Consider the following 25,542-nt stretch of genomic DNA (forward strand, 5'->3'; position numbering starts at 1 on the left):
TTAATGATCACAGATTTCCCATACCAGCTGCCATCTTCCTTTTTTCCTAGAAATGGAATATATTTAAATTTTCTGCCATTTCTGAGGTCTTAACACTTTCTAATTTCTTCTTCCTTAGATGAACACACTTCTACAAGGACAGTATCAGGTCATGACTTTTGTAATGTTTCAGAGTCAGCATTAAAATTTACCTCTCTTGTGCTCAAATGTCTACCAGAAGGCGGACGGGTTTCTCTCAGGCTCTGTTCCGTAATCGAGCATCTTATCTCACGTGTAACAGCTTGGTTCACGGCCCGACAGCAGAGGTAGGTTCGCAGGGAAGACAGAAACATTGCCTGACAGCGAGGGAGCTCCATGCAGCTGGTCCTGGGGAATGTTACCTCTTTCTTCAGACAAACCTGTCATTTTTTCCCCCACATCATGTGAAAACCCTGATGTTTAGAATCAGGAATCTTCTTAAAGCTCTGGGACAACTTTGCTCACCTCCTCACCCGGGGGGATGGGTGCCACAGGGGATGTAATAACCAGACTTGAAACCAGGGACACCAATCACACCGGGGTCTCCAATACGTATCAGCGTCGTGTGAATTATCGCACAGCATTTAAACTGATGACAGCAAGTCACTGAATTCTATCAGTGTTCTACCCGCAGGTGATGTTTCACATGCTCCATGGGGTTCCTATTCCATACTGAGCTTCCAAACAGGAGTCTATTACAAGAAAATCTACTCCTGTGGTGGTGAGAAATTTGCTTTTTGAAAAATCCGTATTGCTGTATCAACCTTCATTAGTATTTCTTAGCTTATTTGGTATTAGTTATTTAATATTTTAGGAAAATTCTTATTTTACCCTTGGCATCTTCCTTTTACCTGATAATTAAATGCAATCGGTGCTGGCTCTGATTGAACTGTTACTTAAAGATACTCAATATCTGTGTGTGCCGCTCAGCACACACCCACTCCTGTCAGTATGTCAGTCCTAATGATCCTTCCAAAACACACTCATCTACTGAGGCACTTAATCTGCTTGTTCTTTCATTTTTCTGGCTTTTGAACCATCTTTTATTTAATGAGCTGTAGCCTCAGGGCATCTTGGGGGCCAGGGGAGCCCCAGATTCTCCTGACTTCTGCCTCCGACATGCCCGCTAGCAGAAATCACTCAAACTCAAATGACCGTGTCTGCCACACAGCATGTGCTCAATGTCGGGGTGCCAGGAGCACCCAGGTTTGGTAATCCTCTCTGTGATATGAATACAATTATCATTTTCATTTGGGCTTGACAGTAAAAGGACAATTTTATTGCGGCAGGACAAACTCATGCTTTTGGTTCCAGATGGCTCGACAAGGACCAGGGTGGAACCACTTTCAAGAACCTTGACTCAGCGCTTAAACCCCACCCACCAAGAGACATGTACAGCACGTGGTCACGGACTCCACACCGTCAGAGACGCTCAAGCAGACCTGAACCCCTGCCTGTCAGGAACACTGCCGAAGAGACAGGGGAATCAGGACACCTGACACTCACTTTCCAGCTCTGTGATGACACACATCTGAAAAACCACGCAGATTAACATGAAGCCTTACCTAGGCTCCTCTGCCCATGCAGAACATACCATTCCAAAACCTGTAAAAAAGAAAAAGTTAGCAACTGTTTATTCTGGGTCTGAAAATACACACCCGTCAAAATCACGCAGTTCGGACAAAGCTCTCTTGAGTCTCTCCTGTGATGGCACAATGGCTGATTTGTCCGCTGACGCCAGCACCCCCCTCTTCCACGCTTTTTGGCTCCAGGTGGGACACGACACACACGGCACACCAGTGCAAATCCTTTATTAAAGCAACAATCAAAATACAGGATGGGTCATGTGGGTTTTCAGGGTTTTTTTTTCCTTTGCTGCTAGATCAGCTTAAATATTAGTCATTGATTTACATGTTTCAATTAGTTTTTAAAAGTTACAATTCACAAATCAACAGTTTGACATTTCCGCCCAGATACATTTTCCCGTCTTGTTTTCCGGTTTTAACAAAGGATGTCTAGACCCAGAGGTTCAGCACATGGGACGCAGGAACGAGCACCTCCCATGACCCCGACTCGCTGCAGGCAGCTCCAGGGTGTCTGAGGGACACTGGAAGGTTTACATTCCCAGTGAGATAAAAGTAATTCACGCCGGAATATTCTGAGAACTATTTGCTTTCTGCTTTTACTTTCTCTACAAGCTTCAGTTTTGATTGTAGTCATCTAAGCATCAGCCTCCTTAGAAATGACATCTCTAAAAAAAAAGTCTCAATTAAAGATCCTGGTCACCTCCATACGAGGTTTTCCTGTATAACAAACACTCAGTCCTCAGGAAAGCATAATGAGCAATTCTGTTTTATTTGATTCTTTTCCCCACCACTGATTTGCTTAATCCAAACCTTATTAATCACTGTAGGAACCCTAAGAGTCATTAGGAAAGTGAAATTTGTTATCTACTGAAAGATTTTTAAATGAATCGGTGAACGTAAAAATGACTTAATTTCTTGAAGGTAACAGGTGCTCAAACTATGTGTGTGAATATACGATGTGACTCGGTAGATACTTAAAGAGAACCCATGAATTAGTTTAAAAAGAACAGAAACAGGGATCATGATCTTAAGGGACTGCAAAAAGGTTTGCGAGGAGAGGTCCAGGATGGTCGCCGCACTGTGGAGCATCTGAACGTTACGGTAACTGCTCCACTTTCTCCCCCAGGGAAACGCTGGAGGAAATCCCTGGTCACAGCACCGCAGGGGCTGCCACTCAGGGGCCTCACCCTGGTGCAGCCCTGTCACCCCGCCTGCAAGCACACGGAGTCGGGGCTGCTCTCCTGACACGGCAGCGCCAGTGCCTGGGATGGCTGTGCCCGGCTGAGCTGGTCTGTGCTGTCTGCTCAGAACACGCAAATATTCCTTGGGCCCCACGTTTCCTTCACCTGCTAGAGCTGAACAGATCCCGGGTCACCAAAAAACAACAATCCAAGCACGCGACGTAGAACGTCATCAGCCCAGGGAATGCGTTACGGAGCCGCAGTTCATGTCAGCCCTTCCACCAGGTGCTTTCTTACCTCACGTGTGCCCTTGAAAGGGCAGCTTCAACAACACGGCCTTCTGCAATTAAAAACTGAAATACACAATAAAGAGACAAAGAAGGGAGGATTCTGTGCTCTACACTGGAATTTGACACAACATTATAAAATGACTATAACTCAGTAAAAACAATGTTAAAAAAAAAAAAAAGAAGGGAGGATTCTGGACTCCAGTGCGTGGGATGTCAGGCCCTCTGACCTTGGCTTTGAAACAAGAAATGCTCATCAGCCTCTGAGACCAATGCTTCCGGGTGTAACGGGTCACACGGCGCAGCAGGCTCGGTGGGCGAGAACACGCAGGGGTTTTCAGAGCGACTTCTGCACATTACGTATATCACATTTGGTTCCTAGAGATTTCGTCAAGTATTAGTATTTTTTTTTTCTGTCAAGTATGATGTACAAAAAGATGAGAATAGTAGATGTGCCCTAAAGATATGAAAATATAATATATAAAACAAAACCATTATAAATTACATAGATTTGCAGTATAAAATTGCTTTTTTCCCCGTTTAGAATAAATACCATCCAAGTTTACAGATCATCTCAGTGAATTAAATACGCACACATATCTGAATCATTTTCAGAATTTCAAGAAAAAAAAATCGCTAGAGATATGACCGATGACTCAGAAGCCAGAAACTGTTGGCTTTTGAGAATGACGACAGAAAAACCCAAAGGACACGGCTTGGGATTTAGAGTTGAGCTCTTAAAAACTGCCCGAATGAGTCTGATGTGTGTGTGTGTCTGTGTGCGTGTACAGACACAGACACACACATGCAGCCGTACGTCCATGAATCTCCATGAAGCGGAAGGGGTTAACTCATCTTTGAAAAATCAGCTGGAAGTCATGAGGTCGTGGAATTCCACGTTCCAGCAGGAGAGCCTTTGTCACTCCGAAGGGACACCGCAGGAGGGGAGGAGAGCGGAGACTCTCCGGACGGAGGAACCTGCATTGGGAGCCAGCCTCCTCTTTGGTCGGCTGTCACCCTGTCAAGAGCTTTCCAACGCCTCAGAGATGGGGAGCATGCTGAAAATCTACATAATCTCCCCAGTCTAAAAAAGCTAAAACCAACCTGAAAACATTCTTTGGTCACACATTCCTGCTCCTGCTTCATAAAAAAATCTGCCTATTTTAAACTTTCTACCCCTAGTCAGGGTCTAGATGGGAAAGACACCTTTTCCTGTAACTACGTGGATTTCGGTGGCGCAGACTGGACACCGTGGGAAGCAGCTCATACAGTGTCACAAAATCAGCACCTGCCAACATCAGGACAAGCGGAAAATGATTATGCTCTTAGAGCTGGAGATACAGCTTTCCTGCCACCCGAATACAGAAGACCCTCGACCAGAGAGCCGAAGCGGGACTCCAGGAGTCTCCTGGTTGTTCACTAACTTTTTATGTGACCACCCAAGACACTCCTAACTAGATGGCAGCAGGTCATTCCAGGCCAGGACGTATCTGATCCAAGTCTGTGCCTTGTCGGCTCACCTCCCACCTCCCACACCGGTTTTCTATAGACAGAGAAGACCCTCCAGCCAAGCCCTCTGCCCTCAGCTACAGGGCCAGATAAATTCATTGGCTGTAAAGTTTGCGCAGCAAAAGCACCCACCCCATGGGCACCCATCACCTGCCCACTTTCGCTTCCAGTATTACTTGTCTCAGGCAAGGGGCCATCGGGGGGGGGGGGGTTTACACACCTTCCATAAAATAAGATCTCTGAACCCGATGTACCACCTCCGCGTCATGCAGATGAGAGGGATCAGACCAAGGGAGGCATCTAAGGTCACTTGTCCGGACAGTGAGAGTGAGGACGGGACATCGGGGCTGCGCTTCCGCGGTTAGCGAGGCCCATGGCCCACGGTGTGGCTGCGACCCTAACGACGGCTCCCCCGCCCACCAATGGAAATAAAGCCCCTTCGCTCTTAGCACGGCTGCGTCTGAACGGGAGGCAACTTTGGGGGGAGAAGAGCCACAACTTGCTGAGAGAGCTCAGAGTCCTCTGAGACCGACTCTCTATTCGCATTAATACTAATTTTCAGCAGAAGAACCATCAAGAGAACCACGGAAGTGGAAATCTTTACCATGACTGCAGAGAAGAGCGGGGCGACCTCACTGGTTTGGTTCTGCGGGACAGTGAGACCATCTAGGTGGCACTCAGAGCCCGGCTGGTCTGTCCCTCTGAGAGATACGGAGCTGAGACCTGCTCGCCCAAACCCCGTGGTGGTCGCCCCCTAGCCAGGTGAGGCGCTGGCCTTTGGACGACCGGCTCTGTCCCCCTCCTGCAACGTCTCTCTGCCTCATGTGCAACTGCTTTCTTGTGGGACTAAAACTTACTTCAATAAATTTGGCATGCGACTCAATGCTATCACGCTAACCTTTCACTCTCTCCTTCGAGGACGGACTAATGCTCTCCGTGTCACAAGAGGGGGCCTGGCTCCGTGACTCCACAGACCTCACCCTTAAGGCCCCAAATCAAGTGTCTGAGCCACCCGACGGCATGCGGTCCCCTCCAGCTCTCGCGGGGGCCCCGCTCTAACCTGACTCATTGGATGGCTCTGTCTTTGGAAGCAACACGTTTCCAGAGGAAGCAGCAGCCTCGTGTGGGGATGACGGGACTAAAACGTAAAGACGGTGCTTCCCACGGACAGGTGGGGTGTGCCCTGCCTCACGGTCTCCCTCCAAGCTCAGCTGAGCTCACCAAAAGGCTCCCAGAATCGGACGGGTAAACACATTTCTATCTGGCTATTAAAGTGCTATTCTCGGGCAAGGTGTTTTTTTGTTTTTTTTTCTGAGTTTCACAACAGCAGCTTCATTGGAAACAAAAAGGGTGACATATGACACCAGCCTGGGGACCCGACAGAAATCACAAGGCTGGTAACCGCTTTGGAACATCGCAGGTGACCTGCAGGTGGCAGCCCTGACACCAAAGCCCCCGAGGTAAATGTTCTGGGGGGAAGTAAGGACAAAGTGGTAAAGAGGACGGAACGGGAGGGACGGTTAGCATTCGCAGAACAACGACTCTGTTTTAAAGGGACGTGACGGGAGTGAAAACCGAGAAGAAAGTGCAACAGACCCACGGACGACGTGCAGCTGCTCTCGAAGCAGACCTGGAACCGCTCAAAGGAAAAGCCACGCGGGGTGCATCGGACGGGGCTCTTGAACTCGGGTCATCTTACAGCCGGGGACTCTTTGCCACACGGGCATCACCGATTAAGGTATTTGGCAGAGAACAGCCTCTGGACTTGGATCACGCGGACAGACGTCCTCGACTCTGCACCCTGAGGTCCCTCACATCCTCTTTTCCTGGGGAAGTGCCAGCCACCACCAACAGCACACAGATGTCTCTCCCGGTGACACGGCACCTCCTCCACCTGCGGAGTGAGTGTCTCCTGTAAGGCTTAGCGGCGAGTGCGGACTGGGTCAGTACTGCGAGGAGCAGCCCCTGATTCTCCAGATGTGCACAGCTCCTGGAGTGGTTGTTAGACATGGCTTTCATAGACAACGCAGGCATCTCTGTCCTGCGCCCCGGCTGGCTCCGCGGCCTCCAGGAGAGGGGGCGGCAGGACCCGGTCTGAGACCTCCACCGGCGTGGGCTCCTCAGAGGTCAGCGCCGCGGATGTGACATCGGTGGAGGGCTCGGCGGACTCCGGGGAACGCTCAGCCGATGGCTCTGTGTCCTCCTCCTCTCCCGCCGGGAATGGCGCGCCCTCATGGGCATCCGCGTGCTCCCTCCTGGACGGAGGGTGGACAGACACCTTGATGGCGATCTGCTGGGGGTGCTCAGGCAGCGACGACGCGTCTGAGTCACCAGTGGGAGAGTCGCTCCTCTTCGGGGAGTCTGGGATGGTGTAGACCTCGTCCCCGTCGGCGGCCTCCTGGCCCTCGGGTGCGTGCCGCACGAAGTTCTGACCCTGTTCCTCCAGCCCCACCACCTCCAGGATGTCCTCCATGATGGTCCTGCAGTTCATGATCAGTGGGGGCAGCGGCACGCTGCGGGCCAGCTCCTCAATGTAGCGGGCGAACTCCATGGTCTTGAACTGGGTGACCTTGGCGAGCTCCAGCGTCTTGGCCGAGGTGATGATGGGGATGCGCTTGGCGATCTCGAAGGCCTTCTGCAGCTTCTCGGCGCCCTCTGTGCGGAAGAACTCGTTGATGGCCTTCTCCGTCTTCTTCAGGTGGCTGCTCATCATGCAGAGGCGGGTGACGTTGAGGACCAGGACCACGGTGAAGGCCACGAGGCACACTACCATGTAGTACACACCCATGTCCCCCGACGTGAACACGACCCGCAGCGTCACCGAGTTGTTCGCGGAGCCGTGGGCGTTGGAGGCCACACACGTGTATTTACCTCGGTCCGAGAAAGACACCTGGGTGATGTTCAGGAGGCCGCTGTGCATCTGCCACTTTCCTGCCGGAAGGAAGGGGAGAGATTCAGCCAGGACCTCTGCTCCCCTGCGGCGACTGCACCCCGTGTCAGTGGGAGCACCTGCCGCCACTGCTGCTGCTGTCACTGCTGCAGCCACCCCCACCACCACCACCACCGCCGACACCGCCACCACCACCCCACTGCCAACACCACCACCACCATTATCACCGCAACCGCCACCACCAGAACCACCACTACCAACACCAGAGCCACCACCACTAACACCAGTGCCACCACTGCCAACACCATCACCACCACCACATCCACTGCTGCTACAATGAACACAGGGAACCCTGACCACACACATGACATGGGACTGGATTAGCTCCTCTGATACTGGCATCAGCCCATTTTACAGGATGGGGAAACTGAGGCACAGTTGCACTGAACCACCTCCCAAGGCCCCCCGTTTGGAAGCCATTGAGCTCGAAGTGAACTCAAGCTCAGGAGGCTGAACTCTTAATACCAAACCGGACTGTGGAATCCCACTTCCCAGTGAAAAAAATCGACAGCCTGGAAAGTCTGGAAAATACCGTGCTCTTACTAGAGAATTCCTCAAAGTAGCATCTGATTTTCTAACCTGCCAGCGGGCCTGGATCTACTGGATTTACGTTCATGGGAGAGTTTAATGCTTCTCAGAATATAAACTATTTTAGGAGCAACATAAACTCCGGAGCAGACCCATTAAATGATGACTGCTGACCTGGGTTTTCATGGTTGAGACTGAAGCTATCCTTGCATGACCTCAGCCGATGGAAACAAAACTTCAGTCATTAGTTCTGAGAACCTACAATGAACTACGTCACTTACAGCTGCAAGCTAACACTGCCCGGAGATTCAGAGGCTGCATGTGAATGAGCATTAGTCTGGTCCATCTTTGCAGGTAAATCACAGACCCTCCGGCTGAAATCAGGCCTCCCGTGATGGAGAATGCACATGGATAAGCCTTATGATTGTTAAGAATTCTTTCCTCCTCTGGCCGGGAAAAGATAAAGTGTTGCCCTGGGACTGAGGTTCTGAATCTGGTAACACTCTCTGCCTGGGATTAATTCTCAGTCTGCCTGTGTACCCGCAGGACAGAGGACCCCAGGAAATGTGGTACCAGGTTTGCCTTCCAGGTCTTGGGTCTGAGTCTGTCTGAAATCCCACCACCTCCCTGGGCTGTCCTGTAGAGAAAGGAGGGTCCCGGCCAGGCCTGCTGGGAACTCCGAGGAGCAGACAGACGCTTCTCTGTAAAAGCACTCCAGTTCCCAAGGGAGCCAGAAAGGCTCTCTTGGCGGGGGGGGGGGGGGGGGGGGGGCATTTAACTGGTCGTCTCCTTTTAAGTGTCTATTATCGCACTGCATTTTCACTTGTCTCTGCCCCGTCTGGCAGGGACTTAAGTCTAATTAAAAGCCTGATATTTTCCAAAAGCAACAAGCAACTTTTCTTTTTTTTAAACGTGTGAGGACAAGCATGACCAGGGTCCCCAGGGGCCGCGGGACGAGGCAGCCGCCTCCGTTATTCCGGCATCCTCTCCTGCAGGGAGCGTCCCCCAGGGAGCTGCCTGGGGCAGCGGGGTGCCTCTGGGGCCCACGCCCCTACCCTGCTGGCCTGGGGAATCTGGCGGGATGCGCCCTGGAGATGCTGTTACCTTACTTATGTGCTCTCTGAAAGACCATTTGTGAAGAGTGGCTCCTGGTGCCCCTGAGTGACTCGCCCCTAACAATCCAGCCAGTGTGTTCCACCCCAGGGTGGATCCAAACACACTGGTTTGGAAAATCTGGTGACTTTCGGTCTCCTGTGAGTGTGTGTGAACAGACTAACCTCGCTCCTGGCCTGGGAAACCTTCTCTCATTCCAGTGGGCAGAGGCAAGGCTCCCACTTCGGTCACTCCCTGAACACAACACCTCCTACCTCAGTGGCAGATTTATCCAAGTATGTAATAATCTGAGAAAGGGAAGTTATCCATTTTCTTTCTCAAAATACTAATGTTTCATAAAACTAGACTATGGTAGGCATAGGGAAGAAAGAACAACTCTGGGCGACAGAGAACGTATTATAGACAAGGATGGTGCCAGGCTGCAGAGAATTACAGACCGTACCTGCAGCTGTTTCTCATACCACCTTCCTTACTTTGTTGGAAAATATGGCAACAGGATGGGAGAGGGTGAGGAGGTGAGGTTATCTGTAGGGGGATCAATGCGTCCACCTCCTACCCTCCCACCCCTACTCCTTTTTGGAGGAATCATCTGTACATACAAGGACAGAGCAGTGGGCACCGGCTACAGAAGAGGAAAGGTGGAGAAGGTCACTCAGCTCAGAAGACAGGCATCTGATGGTGACGTAAACCGCCTTCTCCCCACACCAGAGCATGGCCGTCAGCGATGACTGCATTCTAACTGGTACAGGAAAGTCAACTGCGGAGGTGCATGCTGGGACGAGACACCGACGCCTTCCTCTACTGAGTATTCCAGGCGTCTTTGAGCTTGAATTTTAGAATTATTTCCAGGCATGCTTTTAATTGTCTACTGATGTGGATTTATCTACCTTGGACCCAAGACATTCAAGGCAGATGCCCACACAGACACCCCAGAAGTTCCTGGCCGCACGGTCACAAGGGGCTGTGGTCCGGAACCAAACACAACCTACTCGGGTGGCACCTGTGGTTTGTTTTGGGGAAGCCGGTGAGACGTTCAGCACGTAAGTCATGAGTTCAACAACAAGGTCTTCCTGTATGGCAGGGGGAACTGTATTCAACATCTTGTAGCAACTTATGGTGAAAACGAATATATGTATGTTCACGTACGACTGAAGCACTATGCTGTACGCCAGAAACTGACACAACACTATAAACTGACTATGCTTCAATAAAAAATACATATAGAAGAAACATTATTAGTTAGGCATGTGCTCTGCTTCTGAGCCCAGGACAGTGGGTCCCTGCCAGACGAGGCGGATCCAAAGATGAGGAAGACAGGACCCTGGCTGCAGACACCATCAGGCCCCAGGGGGGTGCCCGCCCAGCCCACCCAGGGGCCGTCATGGGGCGGGAGAGGGTACAGCGAGGACGCTGCTCGGAGGGGACTGCGGTCCTGAGCAGGGCTGGGAGTGCAGGCAGGGGGCGGGGGTTAGGGAAAGCATTCCCAAGGCTGGGTTGGGGGGCTACAGGGTGTTTGAGGAAAAGGGAGGAGCTGATACATGCTGCTGCTGACAGACCCCGCAAACCCGAGGGGCCGGGGGTGGCCGGCTCATCCCATCCCCTTCTCCGACCCTGGGTTAAACAGCAGGGAAAACCTCAAAGTCCAGACCAGACATGAGGAGGATGTCATTGCAAATTAGGAGGGAAAAAACTCTGGGATAACTGACTGCTCACTGGAGAGAAAATAAAGTGAAATTCCTATTTTACGTGATACGTAAAAATAAATTCCAAGTACTCTGAAGATCTTAATATAAAATTAAAAAGTTTAAAATTAATAGAAGGTATAAACACATTTTATAAACTGGGGATGGGAAGGCCTTCTTCAGCATCTCAAGAATCCCACAATCTGTAGAGGAGAACAGAGCTGGATGGAATTTCTACCAAAAGTTTTACACTATAAAATACACCCTACTAGAGTAAAGAGCAGATGACAAGAGCGGGAGAAAAATCTAGAATATCTGACAGACAAATGCTTAATCCCTATAAAGCATAAAGGACTCCTATAAATCAAGAAAAATAACCCCAAAGAAAAAAAAAAAAACAGAAGGGACATGGACGGATCAGTCATAGAACAAAGGAATGTGGGTACTGTCTATGTGCACAAAACCACTGCTGGGCAAGTCATCACTGAATTTAAAGAGATTAAAGCAATCTTAAAAGCAATTTTCCCACCTTTCAGAACACCGTTGCGGGGTTGGGCACCGATTCTAATTATGCTGCTGAGAGAACGGGGGAGGGGGAATGCAGGTGGGGGCTGTGGGGATAAAATCACTGGGAAGTTGATTTTGGGCCTCCACCCAAACTCAGGATGAATGTAGCCTGGGACCTGCTTTTAGCATTCTTGAAATTCAAATCAGGCATGTCTAGGTTGACCAGGGAAATATTCGTGACTGTAAGAAAATCAAGGTAGTGAAAAAATGTCCTGGTCAGAGCAGCCTGTGGGTCTCTGCTCTGGGACCTCAGCCGTCACCTCATCTGGGCGGGATGGGGAAGGGCCTCTTCACTGCCAGATGTCCACACCCCAAATGCAGTGCGAGTCAGTAAAGGAACACTGCAAGTGTGGCTGGCTGCCAGGCCAGCGCCGAATATGACTCAATTTGGGAAATAAACTGAAGTACCACCTCCATGGAGAAACACACCGTGGAGACCTGAGGGCCTCCGGGATGACTCTAAGCTGGCTGAGGCCGCTGCTTTGGGCGAGACCAGCGATTCTCTCTGGGGCACTGCTGACATCTGGACTGGGTAATTCTTCCCAGGGGGCCGCCCTGTGCATTATGAGATGTTTGGAGCATCCCTGGCTTCTACCCTCAGATGCCAGCAGCATCATCTCTGCCGCCTTCCCCCACTGCCCCGGCTATGCAAACACAAATGCCTCCAGACCTCGCCAGTGTCCTCTGGGAGGAAAGAACCAAGGCGTTCAACAAATGGGCGGTTCGTCCCACGCATGATCTACTCCGTAATGTCTGCACCCCGTGTCCTCAGACGGGGGCGCACGCTGGAGGTTGGCCGGCCCCTTGGGCGCAGAGGGGGTGTGTGTGGGGAACAGGAAGAGGCTGGTGGGGTACCCTGCCCTCGCATCACAGGCGTCACAGTGCTATTTCGAGGTTTCAGTAAAAATTAAGGGATATACATTTTTGGGGGGGTATTTACTGAATGTTTTTAAAAGGCTGAGAAATTGAGACAGCAAATAAGGAACAGCCCAGAAAATTATTTCCTTTCTTTACAAAACACACCTAATTACGAAACAGAGATTGAAGCACTTGGAATCTTGACTGTGACAGCGCAGGACACGGGTAACATGACTGACAGAAGTGACAACAGCCGCGTGTACTGACGGCGTGGGGTGTTCTGGGTACCATCCTGGGCAATCAGTACACAAAACAAGACTCTCTGCCGTCCCTGGAGGTAAAAAAGGACTGTCTCTGTTTCATAGGGAGGAGAACCAGCTCAGAAGTGTTATGGAACTTGCTCAGGGGAAACACCATCACACTTTCCCGCTGAATTCCCAGTAATACATTTACAATTACACAAATTCTAATGCCTCTTGATGAAGTTGACTTTTTAAAATCTCAAATATTTAGTGCACCCAAAGAGGAATTCAGTGTAACACTCTCGGAGGTCAATGCACCACTTCACGCTTCATTTTAGAGGCAAAGGATGATCTGCGCTGACTGCTGTGGGAACTGACCCCTCCCGGATATGTTATGGGGGGTGATACACCCTGGTGTCAAAACGCAGCCAGCACAGCTTGCTGGGTGATCCCCCGCAGGAGGTAAAGGCACTTCACAGGCCACTGAGAACATTCGCAGAAATAGACGGTAAAAACACCAGAGTGAAAAAAACTTAAGCAAAATCTGAAACGATGAACTCCGCAGAGGTTGAGGAGCTGTGAAATCCTCGTGAACTTGGCACAATTCAGCTCAGCTTACTCTGTGTGCATCTCTTTCCAAAGATCATTCTTAATTACTTTTGGTGACAGGAAGCTGCAGGAGAGTGGAAGACAAATACACAGAAAAGCCTAAACTCCAACTTTAATGAAGAATTTCCAACTTAATTGATAACCCATCAGACGTGTTTACCAAGCCCTGTGCCTTTTCTGGAGCTGACTTTCTTGAAATGCCTGTTATTTACCATCTGATAAAGGTGCCAATGAGCACTGGAATGGTTTACAGTCAGAGTGAGAAGCTACAGCAAAAATACACTGCCTACTTTTCCATTACATGTTATTACAAGATATCAAATATATATATGAATGTATATGTATAACTGAATCACTCTGCTGTACACCTGAGGCTAACACTGTAAGTCAACTACACATCAATAAAAAAAATCTAAAAAAAAATACACTGGATCATTAGTACCTGAAATAATGGGGACTTTTTATTAGACTTTCTGGCAACTGTATAATCCTACTCGCTTCCAGCAAAAGGAGGACTGAAAACAGCACGTCCTGTGGCCACTGGTGGCTGCTCATGTCACCTGACTTTTGGGTTATTTCTGTAATATGGGTGGACACCCTCAAACATGTCCTTTGGAGAACTCCAAAAATAAAAACAGTCTTGCTCCAGAACAGGTCACACACAAGCATCTCTGAAGCTGTGGAATCGAAGTGGCAACACTAGGGAAGCAAAGCAGAGCAGTGGCGGGAGCCAGGAGCCAGCCCGTGCCTTCTGGGACCGCGGTGCCCGCACCAGCAGCACCACCTCACCCTCTCAGCATCCATGAGCTGCTCCTGGAACCGCCAAGCACACGGGCTGGGCGCCAGAGCAGCTGGCCGGACGGCTCTGAACACACCTGGGTGTGCACGCCTCGCACGCATGCCACCTGGGGTCCTGGTGCTGCCTCCTCCGCTCGGGTGTGGGTCTCAGGGACTAAGCCATCCTTCACCGACCGAGACTGGGAGGAGGAGCAGGTGCCGCCCAGGCACGGAGGGAGCTGAAGCCCAGCCCGGCCGCACTCGGTCGGGTACTGGCTCCTCCCCTCACCTGCTTCACACCTGTACCTTGGGGTCAGCAGCACCCGCGGTCTCGCTAACTGCCAGTGCAGGAAATAACGTGTGTCACTTGGTCCAGGGACTTAATAACCAGGGGTGCTTGTTAGTGGAAATTACCCGCGTTGTGCTTGTTTTCAGCAGCAGGCCACTGCGTCCAGGTGACGTTCTAGGTCCTTGCGCCCTTCCCACGCTGTACCCGTCACCCCTGTGCTGAGCTGTTAACGAGCCGCTGCTCCACCTAAACCCCGGCCAGTTGGCCTGGAAACTGAAAGCTACGTCCTGGTTACAATGTGGCATCTTCCCCTCAAAAAGGAGGAGTCAGAGACGACGGGTAGTCGAGCGGCACCACGATGCTACGTTTTATGATGAGGATCAATGTCCCGCTGTTTCCTCTGTCCCGCCTGGTTGACAGCAGTGCTTTGTGTATTACCCTGCATTACCTGCGTCCTGAAATGACTGTGACTATGCGCTGTAATTACACAGGCTGAGCTGGAACGCCAAGTGTTAGTATCACGGGTTCTCTGAAAAAATCTGCAGAGTGTCGCCCTCATGAGATTTTGAAAACAACCAAATGCTTTTTCAGCAAGGCCACTGGCTCCAAACAGGACCAGAGGGTTTTGACAGCATGGTTCTCTGGGCCACGGCTTTGTCACCCCCCCCACCCCCACGCAGCCACAAGATAGGAGAACAGTGAGCCCCATGTGACCTCGTTCACCCATCCGACGTGCAGATGAGCAGCTGAGGCACGGGGTCCTCTGGCCAAGACTGACTCAACACCAGCCATCGGGACCTCTCACCATCTCCTCGCAGCCGTCAGGTGCGATTCCAGGACAGCACTCGAAATGTCACAGCTGAAGTTCAGGCCCTGACTCTCCGCTGTTCCCTGGTCCTCGTCCTCTCCAGGACCCAGGGTTCAGAGCCCCAGCTCTGCCCCAAGGTCCATGTGAAAGGCAGGCTCGGTCTGGAGTCCCTGGTCCCCTCCATGCAGTCACCTTGGGACCCCTCACAGAGGCCCAGCCCTGCAGAAAGACCCCACGGAGCCCAGGGACCTGCATGTGCGCAGGTTGCCATGGTTACCACCTCCAGCCCTTCTGACCTGTGGTCTGGGAGGAAGGGGCTGTGGGGACCGGGACGTGGGCGGGGGGCGTCAAGGGCAATGTCTCTGAGGTCCCTTCTGATGTGAAAGTTGTGGTCTTGTAATTTCACTTGGGGAGGGAGCTCCCCCCTGGTAGCTGAAACATGCCAAACCACGCAAGACTGTTCACTATTGTAACACTTTTACTAGAGGGGCGAAGCCCTGGGGCTCTGCACATCCCTGAACGGCTGACAAAAGCAGTGCGAGGACCTGCACGGGAGATGCAGGGACACGGCTGTGGGCAGAGGTGTGAGCCTCCCAGACAACCCATTCATCCACGGAGCATCTAAGGAGGCAGACGTGGGAGCCTCTGTTCTCTTCCAGAGTGATTAAGATAAAACGAGGAAAAGAGGTCAGAAATGTAGGTCTTCCGGGAGCCGAGACTGTGGGGTTAGAGGGCTTAGGCTCAGCCAGATGGGCGGTCCTTCCACCCCGCCCCCTCGGCCCCTCACATCCTCGCCGAGCGCCAAGCACGTCAGGCTGGGCTCTCGCACCTGAAACAGGAAGGGTGCCGACTCCGATGAGCCCAGCAGTGCCCTCTCCGGCCGCAGCCTTTCCTCAAGTGCGCTCCTGTTTAGGAAAGCCAGAAACTCACTCCTGGGAAGCCAAGCGCTCCTGAGGGCACCTGTCATTTCTCACTCCTACGGCCTCCCGCCCTCTTGGCCTCGGCAGTGACAGTCTAGCAACTTCAGCCAGGAGCACAGACCATCTCCAGCTGGTGGTGAGAACCTGCCCAGAGACTTCTTTTAAAATGCGTGGCCTTTAAATTCACAGTCAATGAATTCAACTGACGTTTAATTATCAACAACTTATGTTCCATGAAGCCAAGCAGAACTCCCCTATAACTGGAACATACACTTGAGGGAAAGCCATGTTAATGTTCGCCCCTACATTCTGTGCGCACTGTTACAAAATTAAAGAGGCCTCGTAAAATGTTTGCCTTTTGTCTTCTGAGTCAGAGTGAAAAAACGAATTCATCACTGCTTTGAGTCCTTACGGATACATATTTCTCCTGCCTTAGAAACACAAGACAAAAGGAGATTTTTAAATGACTTGAATAAGAACAGCCAAGAGACGGGGTGCTGGCCCCAAAGTCCCCGCTTCTGTTTCATGACCCTGGACGTGACCGGGAAGCCTACCTCCTTCTCGCTCCTCCTCCTCCAGCAGCTTCCCGATGGAATTGTACCACCTGAACTGTGGCTCGGGGACGCCGGACACGCTGCAGTTAATCAAGGCACTGTTCCCCTCCCTGACGATGACGTGGTCGGTTCTGGCGGTGACCACGGGCGCGGAGCCGGCGACCACGTCCGTGCCATTTAAAGTGCTGTTGGCCAGGCTCTTAGCAGTTGCCAGAGTGGACGCCAGGATTAGGAAGGGCACAGAAGGCAGAAAGCACACAGGCAGGAGGCTCCTCGACCCACCCATCTTCCTTGCTGGCTCCGTGAGGCGACAGGGACAGCGGCCGGGGGTCTCCTACCGGACAACACGCTGCTCACAGCAGGCCGAGGGACCAGCTCGTCCTGGAGCCATAGAGAGGGCTCTTGGTTAAGATCCTGTTAAAAAAAAATTTGACACATAAATATAAGTATTCATACTTTTAATTATTATTTATCAAACGTTGGAACCCAGCTAAAATGCAAATGTAGGTAATTTTTAAACAGCACACAAATTCAGGGGACGTTCCAGACGTTCAGCTGTGTTTTTCACAGAAATCATGACAATATACTTCTGTTATTTTTGCTACTGAAACAGACAATGCTCAGTAGGAACAGGTGGAATTTACATCACATGGCTTCAAGGGGCCCAAAGGCTGACCCAGGCTTCTTTTTTTTAAGAAACACATTTTTATTGAACTATAGTCAGTTTATAACGTTGTGTCAGTTTCCGCCACACAGCACAAGGCTGCAGTCACACAGGAATGTACACATAATCGTTTTCATGTTCTTTTTCACCATAAGTTACTATAAGATACTGAATACAGCTCCCTGTGCTGTACAGTATACACTTGTTGTTTATCTATTTTATACGTAGGACCCAGGCTTCTTTACTCAGCACCCCAACGCCCCTCTCCACCCGCCAGCTGTCCCCATCGTGGACGACCTGATGGTTCACCGGGGCCCCTCAACCTCTCTGCTGGTGGACGTGACCTCTGGCTACTTCGGTGCACACGTGGGCCTGGCCACACGGGAAGGGCTCAACCAGAGTCAGCCCAGCAGCCCCCGTCCCCCCGAGGGCTCCCAGGACCCTGGACTCCCCGCCAGGCACCCGCCCCGACTCTTGGAGCTTCACGGCATCCAGCTGCCCCTGCTCCTGGTGACCCTCCCTCCCACCCCGGTCACTCACTGGATTCCTTGGTTTCCATCTTCGCCTGCCTCCCAGGATGCAGGGGGTGATGTGACGGGGGCTGCACTTCTTCTAGCCTCCCCCTACACCTTGAGCCTTCATCTCGTCCACTAACCACACAGCCACACCCGGGACCTTTCTTCTCTGCAAGTTCTGAATTCTGAAGTTCCAGGTCTTTCTGAAGTTCTCAACAACCATCTTTAACTGCACCCCCACCCTCTTCTAGGCCTCTTACTCCCCTCGCTGGGCCTCCCAGCCTTCCTGTTTTTTCCAGTCTTTCCCTCCTACCCTGGCCGGCACGCTCCGCTTCTGTCTCGTCTGGACCGGAGTGCACAGACCCCACGCCCCGCACCCTCACCCCATGTCCTTCTGCCTCCACACAACCATGATCAAGCCAATCCCCTGTCGTCCTGGCCCCTACACCCCAGGGGCTGGGGCACAGCCAGAGAGGATCCTCCAACCATGTTGTTACAGCAAAAATAAAGGGACGATCACCGGCCCCAGCCCAGCCCTCGGGGACAGCTGGCCACCTGAGCCTCAGGTCCGGTGTCCTCTCCCCATGATGCTGACAGTCCCTTTGACTGCAGAATCAGCACCTTAGCCCAGCGGTGGTCCTACCCCACGCCCCCACTGCGGGGCGTGCAGGTGCGGGTGTGAACTCCCTGCCCATCTTCCTGCCCCGTGGGAGGCACTCCGCATCTTCTCACCTCCACGTGCTCTGCACTTTGCCTGTTCCTCCCTGAAGCAGCTCTCCTGTCCCCGGTCACTCCCAGCTGCCAAGGGCTCAGTCTCTTTCTTACCAAATCTGTAGCAAATGCCACCATCAGCTGTGGTTCCCGCCACTTCCCCCTTCCGTGGCTTCTACCCTCCCCTCTGCCACTGTCCTTTACCAGTTGCCGTCTTCTCTCCAGTCCTGCAGGTCAGCAACCCTGAGGGTGCCATCTTTCCACCCTCAGCCTTTACGAAGTTCCGTCCCCCTGCCTTCACCACCACCTACGACCTAGTAACTCAAGTCCACATCCTCAGTCCTGACTCTTCCCTGCACTGCAGACAAGTAGCACCAACTGCCCTCTGGACATCTTCACCAGGGTGCTGGGGGGGAACTCGCATCAAACGTCTCCAGACCGAACTCACCTAACCCGCTAACCAAGCCATGTCTCCGGGATCCTCGACTGTGGTAGGCACGGCCCTCAATTCCATGGCTGCCCTCACCCCTCAGTAATTACATGGTGTCAATTCCACCTCTTAAATGCTGCTCGGGCTGTTCCCTCCTTTCTGGGCCCCCTCTCTGAGCCCGGGTTTGGACCTGTCTCCTCACCAGAAATGGTGAAGAAGCCTCCGATGGGATCTGCCCGTCTCCAGTCTCTCCCCAGGTCCCAGCACGGTCCCTGTAACCACCCGACAACACGCATCACATGTGGACATCTCTTTACTGAGCACTTCTGAGTCCCTGCACTGCCACTTTGTAGCCTCTGAGTTCCTCACCCTTCTCACTCCCTCAGAAGTAAGTCCTGAAGATAAGCAAGGTCCTGCTGTGCAGTGCAGGGAACTACATTCAGTGTCCTGCAATAACCTAGAATGGGAAAGGATGTGAAAACAAATGTACATATGTAAATGCATGACTGGGACATTAAGCCTACATCAGACATAACTGACGTGTTGTAACTGACTGTACTTCAAAGAAAAAGTCCCGAACACCTACTCTGGGCAGACAACATTCTAGGTCCCAGAGATAGAGATGGCAAGACAGATCTTTCGTGTTATACGGAGATTATATTCTCATGGGAACAGCCGACAATAAGTAAGAACCACGTAAATGAGAACTTCTGCTCATGATGCATGCTTTGGAAAGCGCACCCCGATGCACTTGAACACTGAGTTAGGCAATCAGGGAGAACTTCCCTGAGGAGGTGGCCCTGGAGCCGGGGCCTCTTTGGGGATCAGCCACACCTAGACCTGGGATAAAAGCATTCCGGGAAGAAGGAACAACAAAAGCAAACAGGGTGTTGCAAGACGGCTCAGAGACATAGACAATATCACCAAGGGCTTTTGAGGACAGAGTATGGAATCTGGATTTTATCTGATATTCACTGGAAAATTTTAAGCATGGGAGTGACAAGATCTGATTTCTCTTTTTAAAATCAACTTAACTGTGGTATAATTTACAAATTAAGAAAACCATCCGTTTCAAGGATGTATGTAAGTACATGAATGACTGGGGGACACTGTGCTGTACACCAGAAACTGACACCTTGTAATTGACTATATGTCAGTTTCAAAAAAAGAGAAAGAAAAATATCCATTTCAGGTATGCATCTCAATAGGTTTTGACAAATTTATACACCCATGTAACCACAACAGTAAACAAGATAAAGAATGTTTCCATCACGACCACAAGTTCCCCGTGTTCCTCCCATTTTAGCTTTCACACGGATACATCCGGCTATTTCTGTGCGTGGCTGAGGGAGGGACCAAGGCTGGTCTTCCCCCCACGTGGATATCCAGTCATTTCAGCGCCGTCTGTAGGAAGGACCACACTTCCTTCGATGGCTTATCTTGCCCTCTTGTCAAAAACAGTGAGTCTACTTGTAAACCTCACTCTGTCCCACGTATGCAGCCAACACCATCCTGCCCGTGCTGTCTGCCTCATCTGTCTTTGTGTCTGAAGTCACCCATACACTTTAGATGCCCAGTGAACTGCTGAACGGATGGCCCTCTCTTCGAAAGCAGCAATTATTAGGCCAGCTCTGTGGACAATGACACAGAAGAGGTACTCGGGGTGATGAATCTGCTTCAGACTACAGACTTCCTCGGCAGGAGGGTAAGAGTTTCCTTGGAGCCACAGATTTCCCTGCTCCTGGTGGACTGTGGTGCCTTTCTGCCCAGGACAGTCTCCCAGGACTGGCCAGCAGGAGCCGCAGGGCTGGAGACAGCTCAGCCCTGCACAACTATGCCGACGCTTCCTTTACTTGGCTCATCTCACGGTTTCCTTTTGCAGGGAGTTGGATACAGAATGCCTAAGAGCATGGCCTCAGGTTTCAGAGAGACAGGGCCAGCATTCTGGGTCTAACCACCCTTACGGCCTGGCCTGGGTGTTTGTGGCCCAGCACTTGCCAGGTAAGGACGATCACAAGGATTCACGATCAAGTGTGCACAAAGCACGTACGTGTTACTCAGCTTGAAAAATAAGTTACTGACGCAGCACATAACACATCGTTTACTGAAATTACACTTCTGGGTTCAATCCCCAGTACCTCCATTAAAAAGATAAGCAAATAAACCTAACTACCTCATTTAAAAAAAAAAAAGAAAGAAAGAAAGAGAAGAGTAACTCCCAGGGGAGGGGCCAGAAGACTGTGGAGAAATCATGTCCCTTTGGACACCAGGGAAACATCCCACAAATGGACTTGGCGCAGCCTGGCCGACTTCGCAGACAGCATCCTGAAAAGTTCAGTCAACAACACTGGAATGCTGGGAGAGACATTTCAGCCACAAAGAATTAACCACGAGGACTATAATCCAGCAGCTTAACATGCAGTCCTTCAAAATACAACAAAGGCCACAGATCCCCAAACCCGGGCTCAACAGAACAGCCACAATGGGAGGATTGTTAAGGTCCACGCGTTTGCTCAGGGCCTTTGGGAAAACCTTCATAGAATCCCTGATTTTTTATAAATGGAACAAAAGAGAAAACACTTAGCAAACACCACAGGTCCTTTCTTTAACTCGACCCCTTCCTGCCTTCCCACCAACTGCATTTTATCTAAAAGTATTTAAACACCATGCTTGGTGGAGTCTTATCTGCTGGCTCCTCACCTGTAACAGAACATGACCACTGACCGTGCATTTCTGGAGCTGGGAGGAAAAGGGCCTCTTGTTTCAGGGTGTTTTGAACCAGATGAATGTTCGTGATTGTTCTTTCTTGGCAGTGGACATGCTGGTATTTCCCCATCAGCTGTGCTGGATAATTTCATACCCACAACAACTGATTTTGTCACAACATCTACTGAGAGTCACCACTACTTTTTCATTTGTGCATAAATGATGCCTTGGGCCCTGAGGCTGCCTTTTAGATCAAGACACGTCCCTGACAGGTCCCGACTCCTGAGACCCGGCGGGAACCCCCAGCATCCCGTGCAGTGAGAGGCGCCGGGGCAGCCACTCTGTCACAGATGCCACCGTGCAAGGCGGGGAGCTGGCCGGGGCCACCTCAGCTCCGGACAGCTTTCTGCGCCTTCTCTCATGCTCCCTCTTAAGCATCATAATCAATGAAAACCTACCGCCCATGCTCGCCATTTTTAAAAACAGGGTTTCAAAGTCATTTTCTTCTGCAATTTTAAAGAAAAATTCCAACAAAATTCCCACCGGTCCATTCTTTCTCCCGTAATTTGAGATTTCAGGTAGTTAAGGGGATGTCTGAATATGACCCACCGGAATCCGAAGCCAAACATCAGGAACTGTGTGGAGCAAGGGCAGCAAGTCCCCGCGGTGACTTCCGCCGCCCAGGGGCACGTCATTCATGTTCTAAGTCAGCTCGGTTTTGTCTCCGCGCCCAAAGCCCCATGACAGAGGGAGGCTCGCGTGGTCCTTCTTTCTTCCCCGAACATGTCTGGGGATCTGTTTGTGGAGGATTCTCATCACACAGAGGTAGTTCCGAACTCAGATGGCAGACATGACGGCTCCACGAAGGATGAAGTGCACCCTGCTCAGGTCACTCTGGACACACCTGGAGAGACCAACCCCAGTCAGTGCCGGTACCTGAGGAGCCCAGGGTGCCAGGCACGTGCCGGGGGTGTGGGCACACCGGTCAGATACAGGCCTCACCTGCCATCCCAGAATCTGCAAGGTGGCAGATGAAGTAAGTCCACAATTACAAGGCGGGGGGCAGCTCCCCCATCAGAGGGCCCGGCGGCTGCTGCGGCACCACGCAGGAGCCCCAGGCGGTCCAAGGTTATAAGCTCTGCTATTTCCTTGATGAAGCTAAGGCACCGCCTTTTCAAAAACGGGTCTGTTTTAAAGCAATTTCTCAAACCTAAAAGTGAACATCTGCCCCCGAGACGCCACCTCTGGGACACTTCATTTCTGACGGGGTATAATACTGAGAAACCATTCTTGCACCTCCACCCTATTTTTTCCACCTGGTATGTTTTTCTGATTAAAAGTAAGAATCCTATCGACTAAAGCTCCCACAAATAGTATGTTTAAAAAAGGAGGATGAGAAAAAGCACCGCATCACAGGCTTTCCTCTCCAGGCACCACGGCCGTGATCACGCAGGATGAAGACACACCTGCTCACAGGACAAGAGCAGCGTGAGATCTGGAGAAACCTGGGCATCTTTCCTCAAAGGTGTTCTGGTGGTTTTTTATACCAGATCAGAAAGGAGGCCAAAGAAGGTACGTGATGGCCCAGGGCCACAGAACCTCAGAACCAGGCTCACGCCCACATCAGGCCCAACGTTACAGGAACGCCTCTTGGTGCCACGGAGGCTCCAGCACCCGAGTCTCGTGAGGAGGGCTATTGCAATCACAGGCACATCTTTCAGAAGACTTTATTGATGTTTTCGTGTGTATTTAACTTCTTCCAATTCTCATTCTAATTGGACAGGCTGAAACAGTCTGGGGCCCAATTACTGTAAATCCGTCACTGATCGGAGACATATTTCCTCGGAAATCTGACGGTCCAGGGAATAAACCAAACCTAGGAACTGAATACAAACGGGACGATACACTGGTGGACGGGGCCTTCGTGCCACCAAACCAGCTCCCGATCAGGTGACAATGCAGACTAGAGGGTGAGGACGCCGGGCGGGCCTTCCCTCTCATCTCTGATGCGTGACCACTAGACTCTGCACTGGACCCAAAGCAGGCCCAGCGGCACCTCGAGCTGCTCCGTCCTTCTCTGCCCGTCTCTACCACAAGATTTTTTCTTCCTCAGCATCTACCCTGCTTTAAAAAAAAAGTGTCCTTTCAAAAACATTCTCCCTACTCTTCGGAGTGTGTATACAGGGAGAGTCAGATTTTCATTCTGGGCCAATTAATTTCTGTTTCTGGCTCATCCACTTCAGCCAACCTTCGATTCTTCTGGTTTTTCATCACAAGCCCACTGCTCGAGATGTTCTGCACGTGCTTCATACACAAAACTAACTTTAGCATATAAACCAAGACCTCCTTAGAACCCAGTCTCAGAACACGCCTTCCCTTGCAGGGAGAGGCGGGGGCCTCCCCACACTGCTCGGGAGCAGAGGCTGTGGGGTCTGGCCCATCCGTCAGGGGACTCGGGCTGGGCAGGGGAGAAGCGTTCAGGGGACTCCGTCCTACGCCTGAAATACAGGGTTTAGGGGACTGCAGAAATGAAATTTAATTTCTATTTCAAAAATCAAAACCATCGTCCCTCGCTCCTTGTCTCCCTGGTGTCTGATTAAGGCCATTCAGAGTCACAGCAGAGGAACTGGCCCACCCGGGGTTTCTTCTTTCATCAGAATAAAAATCTCATCTACTGGAGAAAACCCGCTCGGTAACTGGAGAGGGCAGTTGAGGAGCTTTTCTCCCTTCCTTCTTTACCAGTTCATCATCACAAAGTGCAACTATACAGGGTACGTTCCTCTGAGCCACACGAGTGTTCTTAACAGACTCTCCCCAAGAACTGATCTTAGGGGAAAGAGATCCTGTAATTGAAACCCTACTTGACTTAACTCTTACAAACAGCGTGACAACACATCCCTCAAACTCACCTGGCATTTATGGTCCACGAGACACACCCACAGACGTCATCCCATCTGAGCTTCGCTAGGACCCCACGGCGCGGGGAAGGCCTGGTGTTCTGTCCACACTGACAGTGAAAGAGGCAGAGACCAACCCCTGTGGACGCCCCTCTAGAACCTCGTCTCCTGACCTCACCCGGGGGCTCCTGTCACCTGCCCACGGTGTCCACTCCCGGGACAACCTCGCTAAATGCCATTAACATCCAAACTGTCAGAATGATCATTTTAAAACATTGTGATTACTTATTTTTACCATTATTATTATTTAAAATTTTGTACATGGAGCAGTACTTTTCAAAGTCTGGCTGGACCTGAATAACCGTTCGGCTGACTTTACTGCATGCATCCTAAGGTCAATCTTCTCCAAAAGTTGTTTCAGTGTGCCACTACGGAAAATTACCTCAACTACACATCAGAAGAAAGCTGGAAGCGTGGATTCAGTGGTTTCCCCCTAGAATCTCTGAAACAGGCTTTGCTTCCTCTCAGCTTTGACGGGAGAAGGCCCTGCAGGCTGACTGGCTTCTCAGCTGGGTAGTCAGCCTCACGTGGGCCATAAAAACAACCAGGACGGGTCAGCTCAATGAAGCTGAACTCAAAGCACTTCAGAGGCCACTAGTATCAGTTTCGTTCCAACTGCGGTGGCTCTTTAAAAAAATTTTTAAGACTAGGTCTTTACCCTAAAGACGTTTACAATCTCGGTGATACCTGCAAACAAACAATACGCAATTAAGTACTAAACTGGGTAAATACTGCAGAAATTCACAGGGCCAGCTGGGAAGGTCACAGAATGTTCCCTGGGGCTGGCCAAGTCCTGAAGGGTGAATAAAGGAGACGGGACAGTTTTCCCAGCGGGAGGAAAGGCTTAGTTTAGCAAGCAGGGGTGGAAATCAACACAGCCCGCTAATTTAAAATAAAAATCTACGTGTTTTTTACAGCGTGTTTCAGCAAGACTCATGTAGAGGATCTGCTGTGCCTGCCCAGCTGGAGAATGCTGCTTGTCAGGGCCCTCCTCCAGAAGTTCTATTTAGACAGCCTCAGCGGCTTCTTAGGGCACATGACCAAGAGGACTTTGAGACAGACAGTCTATCACCCCAGGGAA

At 51.1% G+C, this 25,542-nt stretch overlaps 1 protein-coding gene across 7 annotated transcripts in view; it reads right to left on the reverse strand.

Annotated features, from left to right (window-relative positions):
* Positions 1-1,812: 1,812 nt before the first annotated feature.
* Positions 1,813-25,542, reverse strand: part of MFAP3L (microfibril associated protein 3 like) — a 29,539-nt gene continuing 5,809 nt past the window's right edge. For 2 of the 7 annotated variants that reach the window (XM_032470792.1, XM_032470793.1), the window contains exons 2-4: positions 22,114-22,408; positions 16,479-16,892; positions 1,813-7,512 (exon numbers count right to left, since the gene is read on the reverse strand). In XM_032470792.1, coding sequence (XP_032326683.1) covers positions 6,584-7,512; positions 16,479-16,764 — 1,215 coding nt within the window. In that variant the 5' untranslated portion in view covers positions 16,765-16,892; positions 22,114-22,408 and the 3' untranslated portion in view covers positions 1,813-6,583. Of the gene's footprint in view, positions 7,513-16,478; positions 16,893-22,113; positions 23,887-24,413; positions 24,757-25,542 lie in introns of those variants that run through there. The other 5 variants (XM_032470796.1, XM_032470795.1, XM_032470794.1 and 2 more) reach the window with 4 other exon arrangements.

The sequence above is a fragment of the Camelus ferus genome, chromosome 31, assembly GCF_009834535.1.
Source record: "Camelus ferus isolate YT-003-E chromosome 31, BCGSAC_Cfer_1.0, whole genome shotgun sequence".
Lineage (NCBI taxonomy): Eukaryota > Metazoa > Chordata > Mammalia > Artiodactyla > Camelidae > Camelus > Camelus ferus.